Source organism: Protopterus annectens, chromosome 2.part1 (assembly GCF_019279795.1).
Source record: "Protopterus annectens isolate FY-2018-M chromosome 2.part1, PAN1.0, whole genome shotgun sequence".
Classification (NCBI taxonomy): Eukaryota; Metazoa; Chordata; order Ceratodontiformes; family Protopteridae; genus Protopterus; species Protopterus annectens.
Genome location: NC_056729.1, coordinates 1,734,824,025 through 1,734,843,894, shown reverse-complemented (window position 1 = coordinate 1,734,843,894; position 19,870 = coordinate 1,734,824,025). Strand labels below are relative to the sequence as shown.

Below are 19,870 nucleotides of genomic sequence, written 5' to 3'. Positions count from 1 at the left end.
GCTATTCATTTGAGAAAGGCCATCTTGAAGGATTTTGGTGTCCTCTGGGGATTTTATGATGGCAACAAGTTTACAGTTATCTGAAAACCTGGTCAAGCATATCCCCTTAAAATTTGCTTTGACCTCCAAGAAGAAAATGCCAAAGAGGTGTGACCCAAGCAATGAGTCCCGGTGTATACTGATAGTAAAAGGTTTTTTTTTTTGGAAGAGGTAGAACTACACCCCCTAATTTACTGGGTTCTATTTGTTAGCCAAATTGATATCCAATGAATTACATAGGAATTGATATTAAGCTGGGAGACTGTATCTACGACACCTAAGTGTGGGATGGTGTTGAATGCATTTACAAGGTCTAAATACGTAAAGTGTGCTGATTTGCCATTATCCATTTCTTCAGTAACCTTCTTTAAAATATTGACCAAAATTAGTAGATAGAAACTGCCCTTGACAAATCCAAACTGGCCTGGATTGAGGGTTTGATGTTGGGTTGGGAGGGTGGCCTAATGGTTAAGGTGTGTGCCTTACAAACACAAGGTGCAGGGTTTGAGTCTCACAAGGGATAATTGGCTAGGCTTAAAAATGGCTTGCAAGGGCAGTTAGCCTAGTACTAATCTATGAACCTATGAACCTATTACACATGAGGCTGGTAAGGCTTATGGGCCTATAATTACATGAGTCCATTGTCACCCTAGCTTTGTGGAAGGAGGTGACTTGCTATCCCCCCATTTATCCAGCATGAAGCCTGTTTGGACACTGATGTTGAATAACCACTGTAGGGTCTTTGAAAAGTCAAGTTTCAAGCTGAAAAGTAGGCAGCCCAGTATGTTATCCAGCCCCATACAAGTAGAGTACCCGGCCTTGGTTAGTGCCTTGGGGACTTGTTATTGTCCCTCCCCACCTTAGAATGACACTAGAAACTAAGACAATTGTTATCAATAATTGTCTGTTTGTACTGCTGCACCATTCTTAGTGATGGCAGAATGCAGCACAAGGCTAGGTTCATAAATGCATCTGATTCATATTGCAAGAGCTCTATCATATCACTCTTCATATAGTACACAGTGGTACATCTCAAGTTATTTACACCCACAAGCATTATGACTGTGTCATATGTGTAGTTCTAGTGCAAGGACTTGAGTGCATGCATGATCTGATGAATCCTGGCACCTGATGGGCAACTGGCTATGACCCCCTCCTTGCGCAGGTCAGTGAGTGGTGCATCAGTGTATCTCAATATAGTGTCACCTATGTCTAGGTTATACTATGACTCCCTCTATGCACAGGTCAATGAGTGGTGCATCAGTGTATTTCGCTATGGAGTCACCTATGTCTAGGTTATACTATGACCCTCTCCTTGCACAGCCTGGTGAGTGGTGCATCAGTGTATCTCACTATAGCGTCACCTATGTGTAGGTTATACTATGACCCTCTCCTTGCACAGGTCAGTGAGTGGTGCATCAGTGTATCTCACTATAGCGTTACCTATGTCTAGGTTATACTATGACTCCCTCTATGCACAGGTCAATGAGTGGTGCATCAGTGTATTTCGCTATGGAGTCACCTATGTGTAGGTTATACTATGACCCTCTCTTTGCACAGCCTGGTGAGTGGTGCATCAGTGTATCTCACTATAGCGTCACCTATGTGTAGGTTATACTATGACCCTCTCCTTGCACAGGTCAGTGAGTGGTGCATCAATGTGTCTCACTATGGAGTCATCAATGACTAGAATATTGGATTGTGTGGAAGTTTGTCTTATGGACATTTGAAATGAATCAGCGTGACTCTTAGAAGTATATTTCATGGTGGGTGCTGCCTGTGTTGATTTTTTTTGTGAGTTTGCTGAGGGTATTTGTTTGCCAACTTGCATTTAAACGACTTTTGGTCTTGGTAGGTTACTTTTAAGAGCCCCAGCATATACATCTATGTGTTTGCTCTGAACTGTGTGTGATTGCTTTAGTGTGGTGTTGTGTGATACTGACAACCAGCATGCAATTTGCTCTGGCTTCGTGTGAGAGCTTTGCCTCCACTCATTATCATCGTTAACATCTCTTTTTCCCATTTTCTACGTTAGATCGGGGTGTTGTGTCAATTGTCGCCATCTCTCTCTATTCATCACCACTCTCTTGCCTTCTTTCACCCCTCTGCCTGACTGTCGCAGGTCTTCTCTCACACAATTCATCCATCTCTTTGCTGGATGCCCTTGTTTCCTTATCTTCTTCCTGTCTGTCCCAAACCATCTTCACCAGATTGTTTCTGCTTTTCTGCACATCTGCCTGAACCACTGCAATCTGTTCTCTTTGACCTTTTCTGCAATTGGAACTTCTTTAGCATCTGCTATGTACTCATTTTTCGTCTATCCCACAGTATGCATCCTACCTCCCTTCTCAGGCACTTTATCTCCATCACCTCTAGCTTCCTCAGCTGCTCAAGCTTTACTGCCCAGGTTTCTGTACAATACAGTAGTACTGGTCACACCACTGCTTTGTACACATTACTTTCATCAGTCTTCTGGTATATACTGCACTTGCCACTTTATGCCAGTTGGCTGCAGCCCCTCTGATTCTAGCTTTGACCTCCTCCTTCAGACTTCCTTTTCCTTTATCCACATACTTGAAGCTATTAATCTGTTCCACTGTCTTCCCTTCTGTCTCAGTTCACATCTTCTTTTTGATTCCCCTATTTGCTGCCATTACCACTGTCTTATCTATGCTTAGTTTCATCCCATGTGCCTTCAGTTTTGCATTCCATTCCCCTATCCTTTGCTGAAGTTCTTGCTCAGAGTCTGCTTGTAAATCCCACATCATCTGCATATAGCAATTTTGTTGACCTCTTCCCACTAGCCTGCTTGCTAATGTAGCCCATCACCAGTATGAACTGCAGTAGGCTCGGAGCTGAGCCCTGATGCATACCCACTCCCATTGGGAACCCCTCTGTGAGACTGAATAGTGTTTGTACTTGAGTCATTGGGTCCATTATATAAGTACAGCTTTCACATACAACTGTATGAATATGTATAGTAGTAGGTACCCATAAGTAATCATAAAACAATTACTGCATTGTCTCAGTAATCCCATTTTAACCAAGCTGGCTACAGAGACAGGCGGAAAGTGCATTGCCATGGTTACAGGTGCGTCCTAATGTGGGGGCTGAAGGGGGGTGCCTATAAGGTTTGGAGGTGATTACTAGAAATGTTGTCTATATCTACTAATGGAGATAAGGCTGGTATCAACACAGCTATACGCAGCTACAAATCAATGAACCTTTGTTCCTTTTCTTATCATAAGCAAAAGAATAGCACAAGGCCCAAGGTCCTTCCTGCAGATATTGCTGAGGTTAGTACTTTTTTTAAACAGATACTCTGGAAAGAACTTACAGCAGGTGATTGTAACAGAAAGCCAAGCTGCACAAAACTCTAAAGAGTTTTTTTTTTTCCAGAACTGCAAACAGATCACTAACTGCACTCCCACACACACTGCCCAGACATAGTCCAGCAGGGATCAATGCCCTCTGCTCATTCTCTCACCCTAAGCAAAGCAGTGCAGTGTGATCCCGTTTGGTAGAAAATCCGTCTCCTCATCATTTATATAGACAGTGCATTACTACAAAATGAAGCTGTAGTTGGGAACCTAGGAGTTGATAACTCCCACACATTTAACCCCTCTGTGACAACAGTTGTCAGGTAATCCTTTTATTTAGTACAGCTAATTACCAAAAGAATATCATTAAGCTCTAAAGAGGTGATCACCCCCCTTCAGTCAGCAGTAAATAGGCCAGTTGTTGAGTAGAACGACCCATCTCACTAAACATACTAAAGAATTCCAAAGACTCCAAAGGTTCCTAACCAAAAGATCACAGGAAGTCCCTGAACTACCAAGAGAGGCTGGGATTACTATCCCTTTATTCAGTGTTTTATAGACTTTTGAAGGGTGATTTCTGTCACACTTAGGACACTGTTAGAAGACTCGCTGTCCTAGACCTCATGTATGTCACAAAAACATGCATCTCGAGCATTTCTTCCCGGGCCTCCACTGAAAATTGGCTTTGTTCCAAATCGGACTTTCCCAGTTAACAAATGATAAATAAATAAATAAAAATAAATAAAAAAATAAATGTCCACAAGTGCAATATCTCTACCAATACTAGAACCAAGTACCTAACTCTTTACCAAAAAATACATAAATTACAACAGAGAGACATGCTTATGCTAAGAAGTACACCTCATTACCTCCCCTTAAACCTTGATAACTGGACGAGTATTCTTAATTTTATCCCGGGATTGATTGACATGGCCCTTTTGCAAAAAGAAGGTACAGTACAATGGACGGTACTGGCACGTAGTGAATGGTCACAAGGCTCAGGTGTCTTGGGATACCCGTGGATCCATAATCTATGAATCATTGTCTGTGTTATCAGGTATGTGTCCATGCTCACTTTGCCATCTGTCTTTATACTGACAGATCACTGCTTAATTGCTTGGATAAACATTATATGGTAACATCTTGTTTTGTCTGGGCTGAGATATGGTACATCACATACTTTCTTGATGATCCCCTTATATCTGTTTGCATGTCTCCTTTGACAACTGTTAGGATAAAATAAAATATACAGTCATTTTATTTAATTTATTTATTTAATTTTAGTTAACATTTGTTTACCGGGAAAGTCCAACTGGGACAGAGCTCATTGTTAGCGGAGGCCCAGGAAGAAATGCATGTCTTTTGGAATGTGGGAGGAAACTGGAGCATGTGCAGGAGACCCACATGAATACAGGGAGGACATATGACTCTGCACAGGAGGCACTCCAGCTGACTGAATCGGAAAACCTCTTGCTCTGAGTACACAATGCTAACCACTGCACCACTGCGCCAACTTGTCTGCAAATCCATGCTTCATATGGATCTCTGACGTGCTGCATTATTAGCCCCTTTTCCTGTTGGCTTTGATGTATGGATGTATCTGTGGGATGCCTCTGAATGTTATGATGGACAAAGCTGACTTTTTTCACTCTTGCAGCTGACCACCAGCACCTTTCCCTAGTCACTAGATGTACTGGATGTGCCTCTAGTCTTCACCTGACTCTATCTGACTGCAATGTCCAGGGCCTGTGAGGAGATCATGTCTTCTTATGCTTTCAGCTGGTTTATCTGGGTAATTAAACTGGATGGAAACTGCTATACTGGACAGAGAACACTGATCCAGGGTAAAAGAAACACTGTTCCTCCAAACGTGGGAACTGCGATTTGTTTACCAGGTGCTGAGAAGTAGAAGATAAAACTTGCAGTTCCAATTCATAATAAATAAATGCATACATACATACATACATACACACGTATACACATACATACACATATACATAAATACATACATACGCACATACACATAACATACATACACACATACATACATATATACATACATACATACATACATACATACACACGTATACACATACATACACACATACATAAATACATACATACGCACATACACATAACATACATACACACATACATACATACATACATACACACACGTATACACATACATATACACACATACATAAATACATACATACGCACATACACATAACATACATACACACATACATACATACATACATACACACGTATACAAATACATACACACATACATAAATGCATACATACGCACATACACATAACATACATACACACATACATACATACATACATACACACGTATACACATACATACACACATACATACATACGCACATACACATAACATACATACACACATACATACATACATACATACACACGTATACACATACATACACACATACATACATACGCACATACACATAACATACACACATACATACATACATACATACATACGTATACACATACATACACACATACATAAATACATACATACGCACATACACATAACATACATACACACATACATACATACATACATACATACATATTTATTTATTTTTGTTAACCAGGATAGTCTGATTGGGCAAGAAAAGCCCCTTTTCGGCACAGGCTCAAGGGGAACGCTTCAAACAGTGAGAATAAAAATACTTTTTGCAGTAAAATGCTTTAATACATAGATTTCTAAGGAAAACACTACAATAAAAACTGTGACAACATACAATGGTGTCATTCATAGGGTTTTAATAAAACACTACATTAAGAATACAAACATCACACAGAGTAATAATTTAATAGAAAGAATTCTAAAGAAACATGATATTAATATATTTGACTGTGATGTTCAGTTTATCCAACATTAACATCCCCTTATCTCAGCGGTTCTCTGTGTTTTGCATCCATCACTGCCTCAGACTGTAAGTTACATGTTGAATGCCAATGCTAGAATTAGTAGCATGTCATATTCATCCCTCCAATTTGGTGTATAAATAAAATGGAGATGTTTACAAGGGTTAGGACAAGCTGCGCACCCCTTTTTCATATGAGGGTGTACATTGTACACTTCATGCACTTTACAATGTAGGAATGATGCCCATGTTCTGAGACTAAGAATGGGCACAAGACATCTGGAAGTGAGCACAAAACATTTGGGGAGACATTTTTCAAATGGAAAAAGAGCACATTTTGGAATTCTGCATATGGGGCATAACAAAAAAAGACAGCATTTGAAAAGTAATAGAAACAAAGGTGGTCAGATTGCTGCTTACTGGACTTAAAGCCATCATTTCTCAAAACTGGAAGGGGACAAAAACAATGCAAGAGCAAAAATTACACAAAAAGTTCCTGGACCTGAGGACATGATGGCAGAAACTGGCTAAAAAGAGGAAAGGAGTGGGGGGAAAAAGGAAAACCAGTGGAAAGATGTATTAGAATATTACAAGAATGAAAATCATGCCAGTTGGAAAGAGAGGGTGAACCCAAATGGAGATGGGGGGGTGGTGGTAAAATAGAAAATAGGGATGGGGAGGAAATGAGGCAGCCAACTGCTGATGAGATATGCTGCACCATGCATGAGGATTGTACCTGAATACAACATACTATGTGGAGTTGCTAAATTAAAAAAAAAGAAACTCTTTTGCAAAGATGTCCTTTTTCATTGCATGGCATACGTCTAAAAGGATCTACTTTGGAAGCTCGAACTTTCAAAATGTTGAACTTCATATGGTCGAGACCATAACATCAAGTACACAGACAACCCTTTCCTCCTACCACCCAACACTACAACCTGCGAGAGATGCACTTACATAGCCAAACTGGAAGCAAAGCTCTCTCCACCCAAGATTGTGCTAGACAGTCAAGAGGAGAAGGTTATCACCTGCACTACACCTCAAGCAACACATAGCTCTTCAAAATTCATGCCACGAACATCCATACATAGTAACACTAAACCCACTTATGCGGAGGCCCTTAACGTTAATCTGCCCAAGCAACAAGGCCCCCTGAAGCTGAAACGCAAACAAACATCAGTCACAACCAAAGTGCCACATAGCTCACAACACCAGTGTGCCACCCAACAGCCCCTAAGGCAAGACAACATACCTAGCACTTTAGTCATAGGTGACTCTATAGTCAGGCACACTGATGTCTAACTCACCAGGCTGAACAAGGAGAAAATTACAGTCAGCTGCCTGTCGGGTGCCAGGATCCGCCACATCACACATGCACTCAAGTCACTCCACAACAAGTACAAATATGACTCTGTCATTGTCCATGTTGGAGTGAATGACTTGAGATGTACCTCCCTGGACTACATGAAAAATGACATGGAAGAGCTCTCAGATCATGTGGCCCAGGCAGGTATGACCCTGGCCCTGAGTAGCATCCTGCCTTCGCCCAAAATGATACCACAGTATAAGGACAAAATGAATGACTTCAACAACTGGCTAAGTTTCTGGTGTCATTCAAAGGGGATCCAGTATCTGTCTGCCTGGGATGACATAGTTTCATAGTTTCATAGTTTAGTACTAGGCTATCTGCCCTGGGGCATTTGCAAGCCTAGCCCTAGAGATGTGGCTTTTGCCACCCCATGTAGTGGTACTAAGATGTATAGAATAAATTTAGAATACTGTGCCTTTGTCTAGTAGTGACACATTGAAGACCCCCTTCCTTATTAAAATTAGTTTACTGTGCCTCTGTTAAGTAGCGACACAGGGGTGACCCCCGGGGTAAATCTACAATCTCCCATCCACTCATCAAGATTTCTCTTGAAGAGAGTCAGTGAGGGGCTCTGCCTAACATGGACTGGGATTTTGTTCCAGAGTATGGGAAGCCTCTGAGTTATGAATCTGTCCCTCCAGCATGTTCTATTCATGTTTGTACTGAGGTTTAAATCTTTGGCTCTCGTGGTTCTTATGGATTTTGATTTTTTGAGGTGGAGCATGTCCATTAATTCCTGGTTGGACATGGCCTTGTACATCAGGCACAGATCACCTCTGAGCAGGCGGTATGCTACTGAATAGAGCTGGAGTTTCTTTAGCCTGGCAGCATATGACATATGTTAGAGACCCTTGATCCTCTTGGTGAGGTATTTCTGGGGTCTCTCCAGCTGTTGTAAGTGCCGGGTGAGGTACATATCAAATGGGGCATTGTACTCAATCATGGGCCTGATAAGGGAGGAGTACAGGGGCACAATGACCTACTTTGATCTGGATGTGAACCCCTTCATGATAAGGTGGGCAAGGTAGAAAGTCTTTCTAACCACTTTGGCAACGTGGGTGTCAAATGAGAGGTCACTATCAACTTGGGTCCCCAGGTCTCTGATTACTTTTTCGGTACTCAGTGGGTTACTGTCTATGTGATAATTTGTGGGTACTTTGTTTTTCCCAAAGGGGATGACTATACATTTTTTGGCATTCAGTTTAAGGCCATAATTCCGGCACCAATTGTCCGTTTCGGTGAGGCCTTTCTGGAGGATGTATGTGTCAGCTGGTGTATCAACTATGGCGCCTAGTTTGCAGTCATCTGCGAACTTTGTCAGCCACAACCCTCCCATGTTTGCTTTCACATCTGAGAAGTAAATGCCAAACAAGAGGGGTCCTAGGACAGAGCCCTGCGGGACACCACTTGTGACTGGCTTTGAGTCTGACATGGCTCCCGCAATCTTGACTTTATGGATTCTGTTCTTTAGCCAGTTTGCAACCCATCTTATGACATATGGATTTACATTTAAGCTGTTTAGCTTATCTATGATCCCCGAGTGGGGTATTGTGATCAATAAACCACGATGCTTTGCCAGGGATGATCTGCACCTGTCACCTCTGGGATTCAGGTTACTGGCTAAGGCTCTTGCCACCCCTATAGTGCCTTTTTTAGGCAAGGCTCAAAGGACAAAACACCACCATAACAGATATAAGCATGCAAAATCTGAAGGTAACGCTACTCAATGCTAGAAGTCTAAACCTCAAAATGCACTCTCTCGAAGCACTCCTAAAAATGGAGAACATTGATACTGTGCAGTAATTGAGACCTGGTGCAATACCAGGCTACAACTTTTACCACACTTTTCGGTCACCAAACCAGGATTGAAACACTAAAGGTGGAGGAGTGTCCATATTCACCAAGGATATTCACACCTCCTGGCTAGTTGCCCAACACAATGCATCTGAAATTCTACAGGTGCAGCTAACACTAGGTAAGACTGCAATCCAAACTGTAGCTTTCTACAGATCCCCCACCATGTCCCAAGATTCTCACTGCACCTTTCTAAACATACTGGAAAATATTAAGATACAACCAAACACCCTAATACTGGGTGATTTCAACTACCCTGCAATTAATTGGGAAAACTGCTTGGGTACCAACAACTTTGCTCAACGGTTCTTGGAATTCATAAATTCCAATGCCCTGGATCAGTTAATCCATAGTCCCACCAGGGGCTCAAATATCCTAGACCTGGTCATTACCAACATGGGAGATCGATGCTCCACACCAGGGGTCACCCCCTCGTTGGTCAGGTCTCACCATAAGCTAATCACCCTTGACATCCACATCCTACCCCCACTCCCCAGTAAGGAAACCTCCATAAAAAACTTCTCCAAAGCTAACTTCATGCTACCCAATTCAGAAGTGACAAACTTCATGACACCCATGCAGACGGGAACTGAAAGTTCGACTGCTGAATCCTACACTAAGGCACTGTACGAGCAGATCCACGCATGCATGAATTGTGCCATTCCAAATAAAATCAAGATATTCTCCAAAAAAAAGGAAGCCAATCTGGTGGCCCCCTGCCATAAACAAACTATGCAACAGAAGGAAGAAACTGTTGCAGAAAAGAGGAAATTCCCAGGATGCAAAATACTCCCTTACCAGCTTCAGTAAGAAGCTGAGATCCCTCATAAAATCCTCCAAAGTTAGTTCGAAAATAAAATTGCCAAAGATACCAAGGACAACTACAAGACATTCTATAGTTATGTCAAGGATCTAAATGACAATGCTCAGATCTGCTCTGAGCTGCAGCAGAATGGCATTAAATATACTGATCCCAAGGATATTGCCAATATCCTGGAAGATCTATTCAATGCCAACTTCACCCCCCTCTCACACCCTAAAGGGCCCATCTCAATACCAAAAGATTGCCATATTCTGGTAATCATGGCCACACAGGTAAAAAATGCACTCTCCAAACCTAAGAATACAGCATCCATAGGACCAGATAACATCCCAGGCTGTGTACTATGTGAACTACAAAATGAACTGGCACCTCAACTAAGTGTCATGTTTAATCATAGCCTCACCTCAGGCTTCATGCCCAATGAGTGGCGCACAGCTACAGTTATCCCACTCCACAAGGGGGGATCCACCTTGGATCCCAAGAACTATCACCTCATCAGTCTGACGAGCCTGATCTGCAAAGCCATGGAACACATTATCATGGAATGTATAAACAATGACATTGGCAAGTTTCAAACACTGGACCCTACCCAGTCTGGTTTCATAAAGGGCCGATCTTGTCTCTTCAACCTGATTGACTTCTTCAAATACATCTCCAGAGCCATTGATAAGGGCAAGGTGGTCCACACAGCCTATCTGGATCTCACCAAGGCCTTCAACTCCCCCACTCTGGAATCATAGATAAACTTACTAAGCTGGGCATTAATCCCTACATCACTCAATGGGTTGCCAACTGGCTTATTGACAGAACCCACACTGTACAAGTAGCTGACTCCAAATCCAGTTCCAGACAAGTGACAAGTGGAGTATCTCAGGGTTCAGTCCTGGGACTGCTCTTGTTTGGCATCTACTTCTCTGAAGTACAGGCCAACACTAGGGGACTCTGGCTAATAAATTTTGCAGATGACTGCAAACTGGGAGCCATTATTGAATCACCAAATGATGTGGATATTCTACAAAAGGGCCTTACAGAAACAGATGTTTGGTGCCAGAGCCATGGGCTCAAGCTCAATGCCAAGAAGTGTATAGTTATCCCCTTTGGGAAAAAACATGTACCCATGAATTACCACATAAGTGGCAGCACACTAAACACTGAAAGTGTGATAAGGGACTTAGGGACACAGGTGGACAGTGGTCTCACCTTCGATAACCACATTGCCACAACAGTCAGGAAATCCTTCTATGTGGCACACCTCATCACTAAGGGCTTTTCATCCAGAAAAAAGGAGGTCATTGTCCCACTGTACTCATCCCTCATTAGACCCATTATAGAGTACAATGCCCCATTTGGTATGTACCTCACAAGACATCTGCAACAACTGGAAAGACCACAGAAATACTTCACTAAAAGGGTCACAAGCCTAAAGCAGATGCCCTATGCTGACCGTATAAAAAAACTCCAGCTATACTTTGTCACATATCACCTACTCAGAGGCAATCTCTGCTTAACATACAAGGCCATGTCAAACCCAGAGCTGTTGGACATGCTACACTTAAAGAAATCCCAATCACTCAGAGCCGCATGCTTCAGGGATCTAAACCTGGTCATCACCATAAACAAAACATGCTGAAGGGATAGGTTCCTGACCCAGAGACTCCCCATACTCTGGAATAGACTGCCAATACATTTCATGCTGAGTGCCTCTTTGGCCCTCTTCAAAAGGAATCTTGATGACTGGATGGGAGATAGGAAATTCACCCCGGGGATCACATTAGTCACCCTGCTAGACAGAGGACCAGGGAAGTAAATATTCTGTGAAGAAATAGCCAGGGAATTGTTATGTCTAGACTTGTATAGGCCCTAGGGCTGATAGCCTCATACCAGCCTATGAACCTATGAACTTAAAAAAAAATAAATAAACAATTTTGTTTTACTTTTATGCAGGGGACAATGCTCGACAATGTGCAGCAATCTCCTTTTAAACCATTTGAAGTTTCAAAACATTGATCTTATGGTCTCAACCATATGAAGTTTGAAGTTTTGTTACTTTGAGCTTCCAAATTGGACCCATCTAAAGATATGGTGTTCTGGTCCAGTGATGTATTCATTCCACTGTACTCAGATCTCATGTCGATCATTGAATATAATGATCCATTCAGGATATACCTGTCCAAACACTTGTCACAAATGGAATGGCCACAATGCTTTCTCTCTAAAAATCAAGGGTTTGAATCACAAAGACTGTGCAGACCATCTTAAAGCCTTGCCCCTCTTCTTGGTATCATATAGGCTACTAATAGACAACCTCTGTCTCATGCATAGTCCCTTGGCAGACACTATTCAGTCAGACCAGTTACACATTCACAAGTCCAATGGTAACATGAACATCAGCTCAAGGGATCTCAATCTCTCTTTTTTAACATAAATAGAACATATTGAAGGGATAGGTATGCATCACAGATAACACCTCTTCTATGGAATCATCTTCCACTTCGTATAAAGCAAAGAACATCTCTTACTCTGTTCAAACATAATTTGGAATATTGGATGGGAAATCACAAATTATTCCTGGTTTAGAACCCATACCCTGATGGATAAGGTAACAATTAAATGTCCCAACATATCCCTTTTTTGATCTCCTCTGGATTACACATACTCAAAATATAATAGCTAAAAACTAACATGGGAATGAAAGGCTAGCCTTCTTAAGATCCTCATAGATCAATAACTTAGTAAGTACCTATGAACCTAGAAAAAATATAATGAAAAATTAAAAATTAGAAAAGTTACATAGTGTAATAGTGAGAATATTACTGAGGCTTGTTGGATCTCTACACCTGACTCCCAAAAGGGAATCACTCACAATGCCATATTGACATTCACAAACAACAACAATGCGAAATCCCAAAGCAACTCAGTAGCCCTTTGAAGTCACAGGGTTGTTGTGGAGTTGCCACAGTGTCACCTGTAACAGGAACATTGTACTACAGGCAGTGCATGGTGTGAAGCCTCACTGCCTATAGTATCTAGTCGCATGTACAGATAAAACTGTACTGAAAGAAGAGAGAAGCCAGCCAGGTGAAAGAACTGCTTCAGGTGGACTCTGATGGTGTGCCACTGCCTCAGCAGCAGTCTGATTATGCATAGAATGGGTAAACATGATAACGGATACAGACTTTTCCATGCACGCTACTCATCACATAACAGGTCTACAACACAGCTACAGCCTTGACATCGAGAGAGGAGGCTTCAGGTGCAACTTGACTCACTATGATGTCATACTCGAAGCATCTGCTATGCTACCGAGAGTATTTTAGAATCTGTCCCTTTATGTTCCAGTAATTAAGTTACTGCCAAAGACATAAATGTCATAAAATGCAAATGTAAAATGTATTTGCAAGAATAATAGTTTGCTTGTTTCTTTGCTTTTGTTGAGGTGCCTTTACAATATGTTTGGTACTAGTATCTAACTGCTATTTCTCTTTCCATTTCAAATAGCTTCTGGAAGAAGTGAGGCGAGTACAGTTTTCTGTTTATAATGACACTTTTCAGTTTGATTATAATGGAAATCCTAACACTGGTTATGATGTCATCACCTGGAAATGGAACAATGGAGAACTTCAGCTAACAACAATTGGAGAATACAACAGTGAATTGTATATTAACCAATCTTTAATTCACTGGTACACTGGCAGTAACCAGGTAAGCAACTCTGCATATAAATATGGGAAACAATGACAGAAAATGAGTGGTGGCCTTAATTGGCCACATTAGTTTTTACCTAATGCATTACCAGCAATTACATTTGACCAATATCTTACCTTTTCCTATATCCCAATACAAATATTCTATTTCTGTGTCATGCATGCAGGCTATTCTGGACCTGTGTGTGTGTGTGTGTGTGTGTGTGTGTGTGTGTGTGTGTGTGTGTGTGTGTGTGTGTATATATATATATATATATATATATATATATATATACACATAAAAATATACTTTGCCTGAGCAGAATACCTCTCTACACATTCAGATACATATGCAGCTACTCTCATATGATGCTGGTATGTGGCATTTGCAGACGACAAACAGCTTTATATGATGTGAAAATTACATAACTGAGAGCAACACAAACATATGGAAAATATGTATCAATACCCACAAAAGGTGCCTGCAACATGCATTAGAGTGGTAATATTGCAAATTACATTAACTAATTGGCTTCATTAGCATGCAATGTTTGAGAATCTTATCATCTGTAAAATATTTCAATTGCCAGGGACTGATAACACAGAGTGCCAATATCTCCAAACACTCACTGAATCAACAGTGCATGTCAAAGCCTATAAGTCTCTGCCTCTGCATGCTACCTATTAAGGTAGAGGGATGAATTGCAGCCAACCTGGGTAACCTGGGTTCATGTTCCAAACCTGTAGGGGCTGCCGGGGGAGCAATGGTTCATAGGTTCATAGATTATTACTAGGCTAACTGCCCTTGTGAGCCATTGTAAGCCTAGCCAATTATCCCTTGTGAGACTCAAACAATGGTGAGGTCATACCTGCTCAGGTCCATCTGAGGAGAGGGCAAATTACAATGAGGTGGAATGAGGTAAGTTGTTGGCCTTAGTCAAGGCCAGTGCCAAGAATGATGGCTGGACTAGCTGAATGTTCAGGCCATTAGAGTGTATTGTCACTTTAGGATGGAGGTGGCGGCATACCTAAAGAGATGCCCATGTCAAATAGCTCACAACTGCTTGTTGAATGATGTCAGCACATAGTGGTAGGGCCTCCTAGCACTGTTTCAAGACACCCTATGTGAGCATCGGTGATGAGTCCCTGGTTCACTCTCCTGCTCACAGCTGGTAACTGTAACACAGAGGTTTAAACACCTGAGTGACACTGAATAACTGTGCTGTCAGAGGAGGGCTTAGTGGAAATGCACTTCCACAAAAAGTTAGCCCAACCTATGTGACGTCCACATCTTTGGAAAAAATATACAGTCATAGGCATATTTTGCAGGACTTACCACCAGAGTGAGAGATGAGGGGAGGTGTAGAAACTTGGACTTTCCAGGTATGTCTAGAATATCACAGGTAGTTTGGGTCATGTTTGGATACACATACGACTGTTATCCATTAGTATACAGTAGTCTGGGCTGTTGGAGCTCAGGCATTACAGTATTGAACATCATACGATGTGAAGGAATGTGTAACAGTAAGTCATCAGTGGTTCATACATGCTAATAATGAATTGTGGAACTATACAAAGATAAATTCAAATCAGAGCAGAACAGACCAATAAGCTAAATTCAGCAAACCTTGAGTCCTGGAATTCTTCTCAAAACCTTTATTGAACATATACCAGATCACAAACGGAAAAAGGATAAAATAGCTCCACAATCCAAAATACTAAGCGCTTTCACCCACTCGGATGGGGCATCATCAGAGTACAAAATGAATAATTTTGTCATCCCTTATATACAACTTTTGGTAATTCAATTAGCAATTAATCAATCAATTAGCTGATGGTAAGAAAGTCAAAAAAGCATCATGTTAAAGGTACAATGAACAATCAAATGTTACTAAGCAAGACTTGAATAAACTTGAAGTAATAATGCAGTATAATAAATATAGTTGTAAGTTTGATGTTTAAAACAGTCTCATTGATTTAGTATAAAAAGATCCATAGAATAAAAGATGTAAAATACTAAATATTCTAACTTTATAAATAAACCTAAAAAGGTAGTGTGTTGATAAAATAGAATGCTTAGTTAAAATATGTAAAAATGTCTCATAATAAAATGCATAAATAGATATATTTGTAATAAATGTATAAAAAAAATTATATATATATATATATATATATATATATATATATATATCAATAAATATAATAGTTGATTATATAAATGTTAATAAATATGCATTTACATAATAAAATAAGTTGTAACAATAAATAAATATACAAAGATGCTCACATAGCAGTCGTGAGTACACTACTAATAGGTATATTACACCTTATCGCACAGCGTTCGAATAGGTTTGTTATATTAATATAATTCAGTTACGTGTAGGGAGCTTGGGAAAATAGCCTGGAAGAGTTATGGTTAACATATTAATCAATTATACATCAGCATTGGTTGCATATCTGTAGAAAAACTTATATGATGACATAACAGCAGGCATGGTACACAATATACTGACAGCAATGACGTACACAGTTAATATAAAACATGTACAGCATACAGTATATTTACCTGACAGTGTAGTGACCTCATGTGCAATGAATATTATACCATTGTAATATGTTCTAGGCAGACATGCCTCATTGTTCTTCTTGGCCTGATTGTGAGTAAAACAACTGCATATGTGTTAGCTGTGTGAATTTGTGCTACTATTACTAATTGTTGTAGGAAATCTGAAGTTCTTATATGCTGTGTAATTGGGTCTGTTTCTGTTTTTTTTTTTTAACGAAAGATGTGTTTTGCAGACAGGGCCATGTAAAGATCAACTTGGGCCTCTTATATGAGGATACAGTGGTTCAACAGAGATGCGTTTAGCTAGTTTACATAGTACCCATGAATCTTTTTAAATACAGGTACGTGTCATCTATTAACATAAATTGTATCGAAAAAAATAACACCGGTAGCTAGGGTAAAGGACTCATCAGTAAATAAAATTTAACTAAAACAAACAAACTGACGACCTGAAACATGGCCAGGTTAATAACTTGCACATACTGTGCAAGCATGCAATGCCAACAAGGCAACCAAAATTAATATTGCATTTAATCTAAATATAACTAAAAGGTCAACTAAATGCTTCTTACTGTTTTGAACAAGTTTGTTTGCAGCATTTGGTATATTGAAGTCTCTGTTTTATGAGTACTTTTACATTATTCATATAAATAGCTGATGTGTAAAAATATTTGTTATTTTGCATCTCTGTAAGATTTGAAACAAATTTGCTAGTTGAACTGTTTGTGTAAACATAATGCATGCTGAATATATTTCACTTTTACCTTTGCACACCACTACTGGAATTATGTTGAATATCATGTCTGCTGTTGTGTAGTCATAAACCTTTCCTACAAGTACATAACAAATACTAATGACTGATTGAGTAATATGTTAATCATAACTGTTAGCTCCTTATGTCCATAACTACATTTTACTAGTATGACATTCGTATTATAATGTAACAATATACTGGTTAATACAGCTGCTTGTATGACTTAGGAGTGGTAGGTGACCGCATAGTTACAGTTAACTTGTGCACACAGTAAGTGCGTTGCTCTCTATTACACATTTCGTTACAATGTTCAGAATTATAAATGCATATAGTTATATGGCTCAGATGGCCATACAGTAGCAGATGTTAGCTGCATGTATATCTAAGTATGAGCTTGCCCTACGCAGACCGTCTCAAAAAACTCCAGCTTTACTCCGTCGCATATCGCCTACTCAGAGGTGATCTCTGCCTAACATACAAAGCTTTGTCAAACCCAGAGCTGTTGGACATGCCCCACATAAAGAAATCCCAATCCCTCCGAGCTACATGTTCTAGGGACCTAAACCTTGTCACCACAATAAACAGAACATGCTGGAGGGATAGATTCCTGTCCCTGAGACTTCCTATACTCTGGGACAAGCTACGCATCTATGTCAAGCAAAGTTCCTCATTAGCACTCTTCAAGAAAAATCTTGATGATTGGATGGGAAATAGGAAATTCACCCCAGGGATCACCTCTGTGGCTCTGCTCAACAGTGGCACAGGAAAATAATTTTCTTGGGTGGCAAAAGCCAGGGTACCTTTTTGGCTGGGATTGTATAGGCCCCAGGGCCGATACCCTAGTACCTACCTATGAACCTATGAACCTATTAGCATACTGCCCTTTACCCTGCCTGCAATATTCACAACTTACCTGAAAATCCCAGTCATTTCTGTACATCCTCTCACCCTTTTCTTTCTCTCTCTCTCTCTCTATGGTAATATGCCCTACATCACACATGACTTTCTGCAGGATTTTTTCCTTTTTTGTAAATCTGTGCTGCTTCTGCAGGTTGTCATGATCTTTGAGGAAGTGTGGCTCTTTTGAACTCTTCTGTATAGGATAATGTAGTTATAAATTAATAGCAGGTATAAGCCATCCCGGTCAGGCGACAGGGCGCAGGAGCCCTCCTGTATAGGATAATGTTATACATCAACACCCAAGTACAAGCCATCCCAGTCCATGGTCAGATGACAGGTCGCAGGACAAGAGTGAGACCAAGATGCTTGTAGAGGATGGCTCAACACAGTACTGGGAGGAGCTACTGCACAGAGGCTGGTGTCATTCAAAAGTCCATTGGGAGCTTTAGGCATCTGCATCTCTTTTGGTGTGTCCACACCCTCTTAAAAGGTTGTGACACCCCCTCATAGCTTGTACATTCACTTACTGTGGTTACTGTTCATTGCTGTGGGTTCACAGAGGCTTCAAGAATGCCTTGCTTCAAAGCAGCCTATCATCCCACTGTCTCCTGTGAAGAAGGATGAGTAGGTGTAGCTTCATCATTCCCCTTCTCCCACCCAGCTTTTACAGGTGCTTGGGGTGCTAATTATGTTGGTGTCGAATTATCCCTGTACAACAACACAGCTAGTTTCCTCTGCTAAACCCGTAGACTTTGGCACATTCTTAAATACTCCACAACTGTTGGCAGCCATTGGCAGTGTAAGCTATGTCCCCAAATGTCTGAAACATTGTATCCGAATGAGATGCTTTAGTGATATATGCTGCTGAATAGCAAAATACAGCAAAATATAGCAGCCAGTATATGCTACAGAAGTCTGTAATATTCTGAAATGCGGACATACATGGGATTACCTCTACAAAGAGATGTGGTGAAAATGTCTGATATCTACGTATGTGCATTTACATTATGTCACATGACTTGCTCTATATCACATTTTAGGTCGAGTTCAATGAGTAGGTGAAGACTTACAGGAACGATAGATACTAGGTGTATATTATGACAGGTGTATATTATGACAGGTGTATATTATGACAGGTGAATATTATGACAGGTGAATATTATAACAGGTCTATATTATGACAGGTGTATATTATGACCGGTGTATATTATGATAGTTTTGAGGCTTTCTTTTGGAAAACATCCTGGACAGATAGCAATGGTTCCAATGTAATGCTTGTTTTCAAAAGCATATTTTATGGACACTACTGCATATTTTTCCAGACGTGTGTTGTCCACAGATATGTTGAGTTCTTAGCATATAACTTTGTTTGCTGCCCACATCTGCCTAAAACAGTACTCTGTTTACATACCCCACCACTTACTTTATACATATTAGTGTGGCAGTGTAGAAAAAGGAACCACTTTAAGTTCAGAGTAGGTTTTCTTTCTCTCTCTGTATATTGCAATGTTTTCTCTCTCTCTCTCTCTCTGTATATATATATATATATATATATATATATATATATATATATATATATATATATATATATACACACATTATATTAAATGTATTTTAAAGACATACACAGACACCTATATATGAGTC

The 19,870-nt window shown here is 40.4% G+C and overlaps 1 protein-coding gene across 1 annotated transcript in view; it reads left to right on the top strand.

The window, feature by feature from the left end:
• TAS1R3 (taste 1 receptor member 3) overlaps window positions 1–19,870 on the top strand; it is a 228,669-nt gene that overhangs the window by 115,648 nt on the left and 93,151 nt on the right. Inside the window, exon 3 of the mRNA XM_044063601.1 lies at window positions 13,819–14,022. Within this exon, the coding sequence (XP_043919536.1) occupies window positions 13,819–14,022 (204 nt within the window). The remainder of the gene's footprint in view (window positions 1–13,818; window positions 14,023–19,870) is intronic.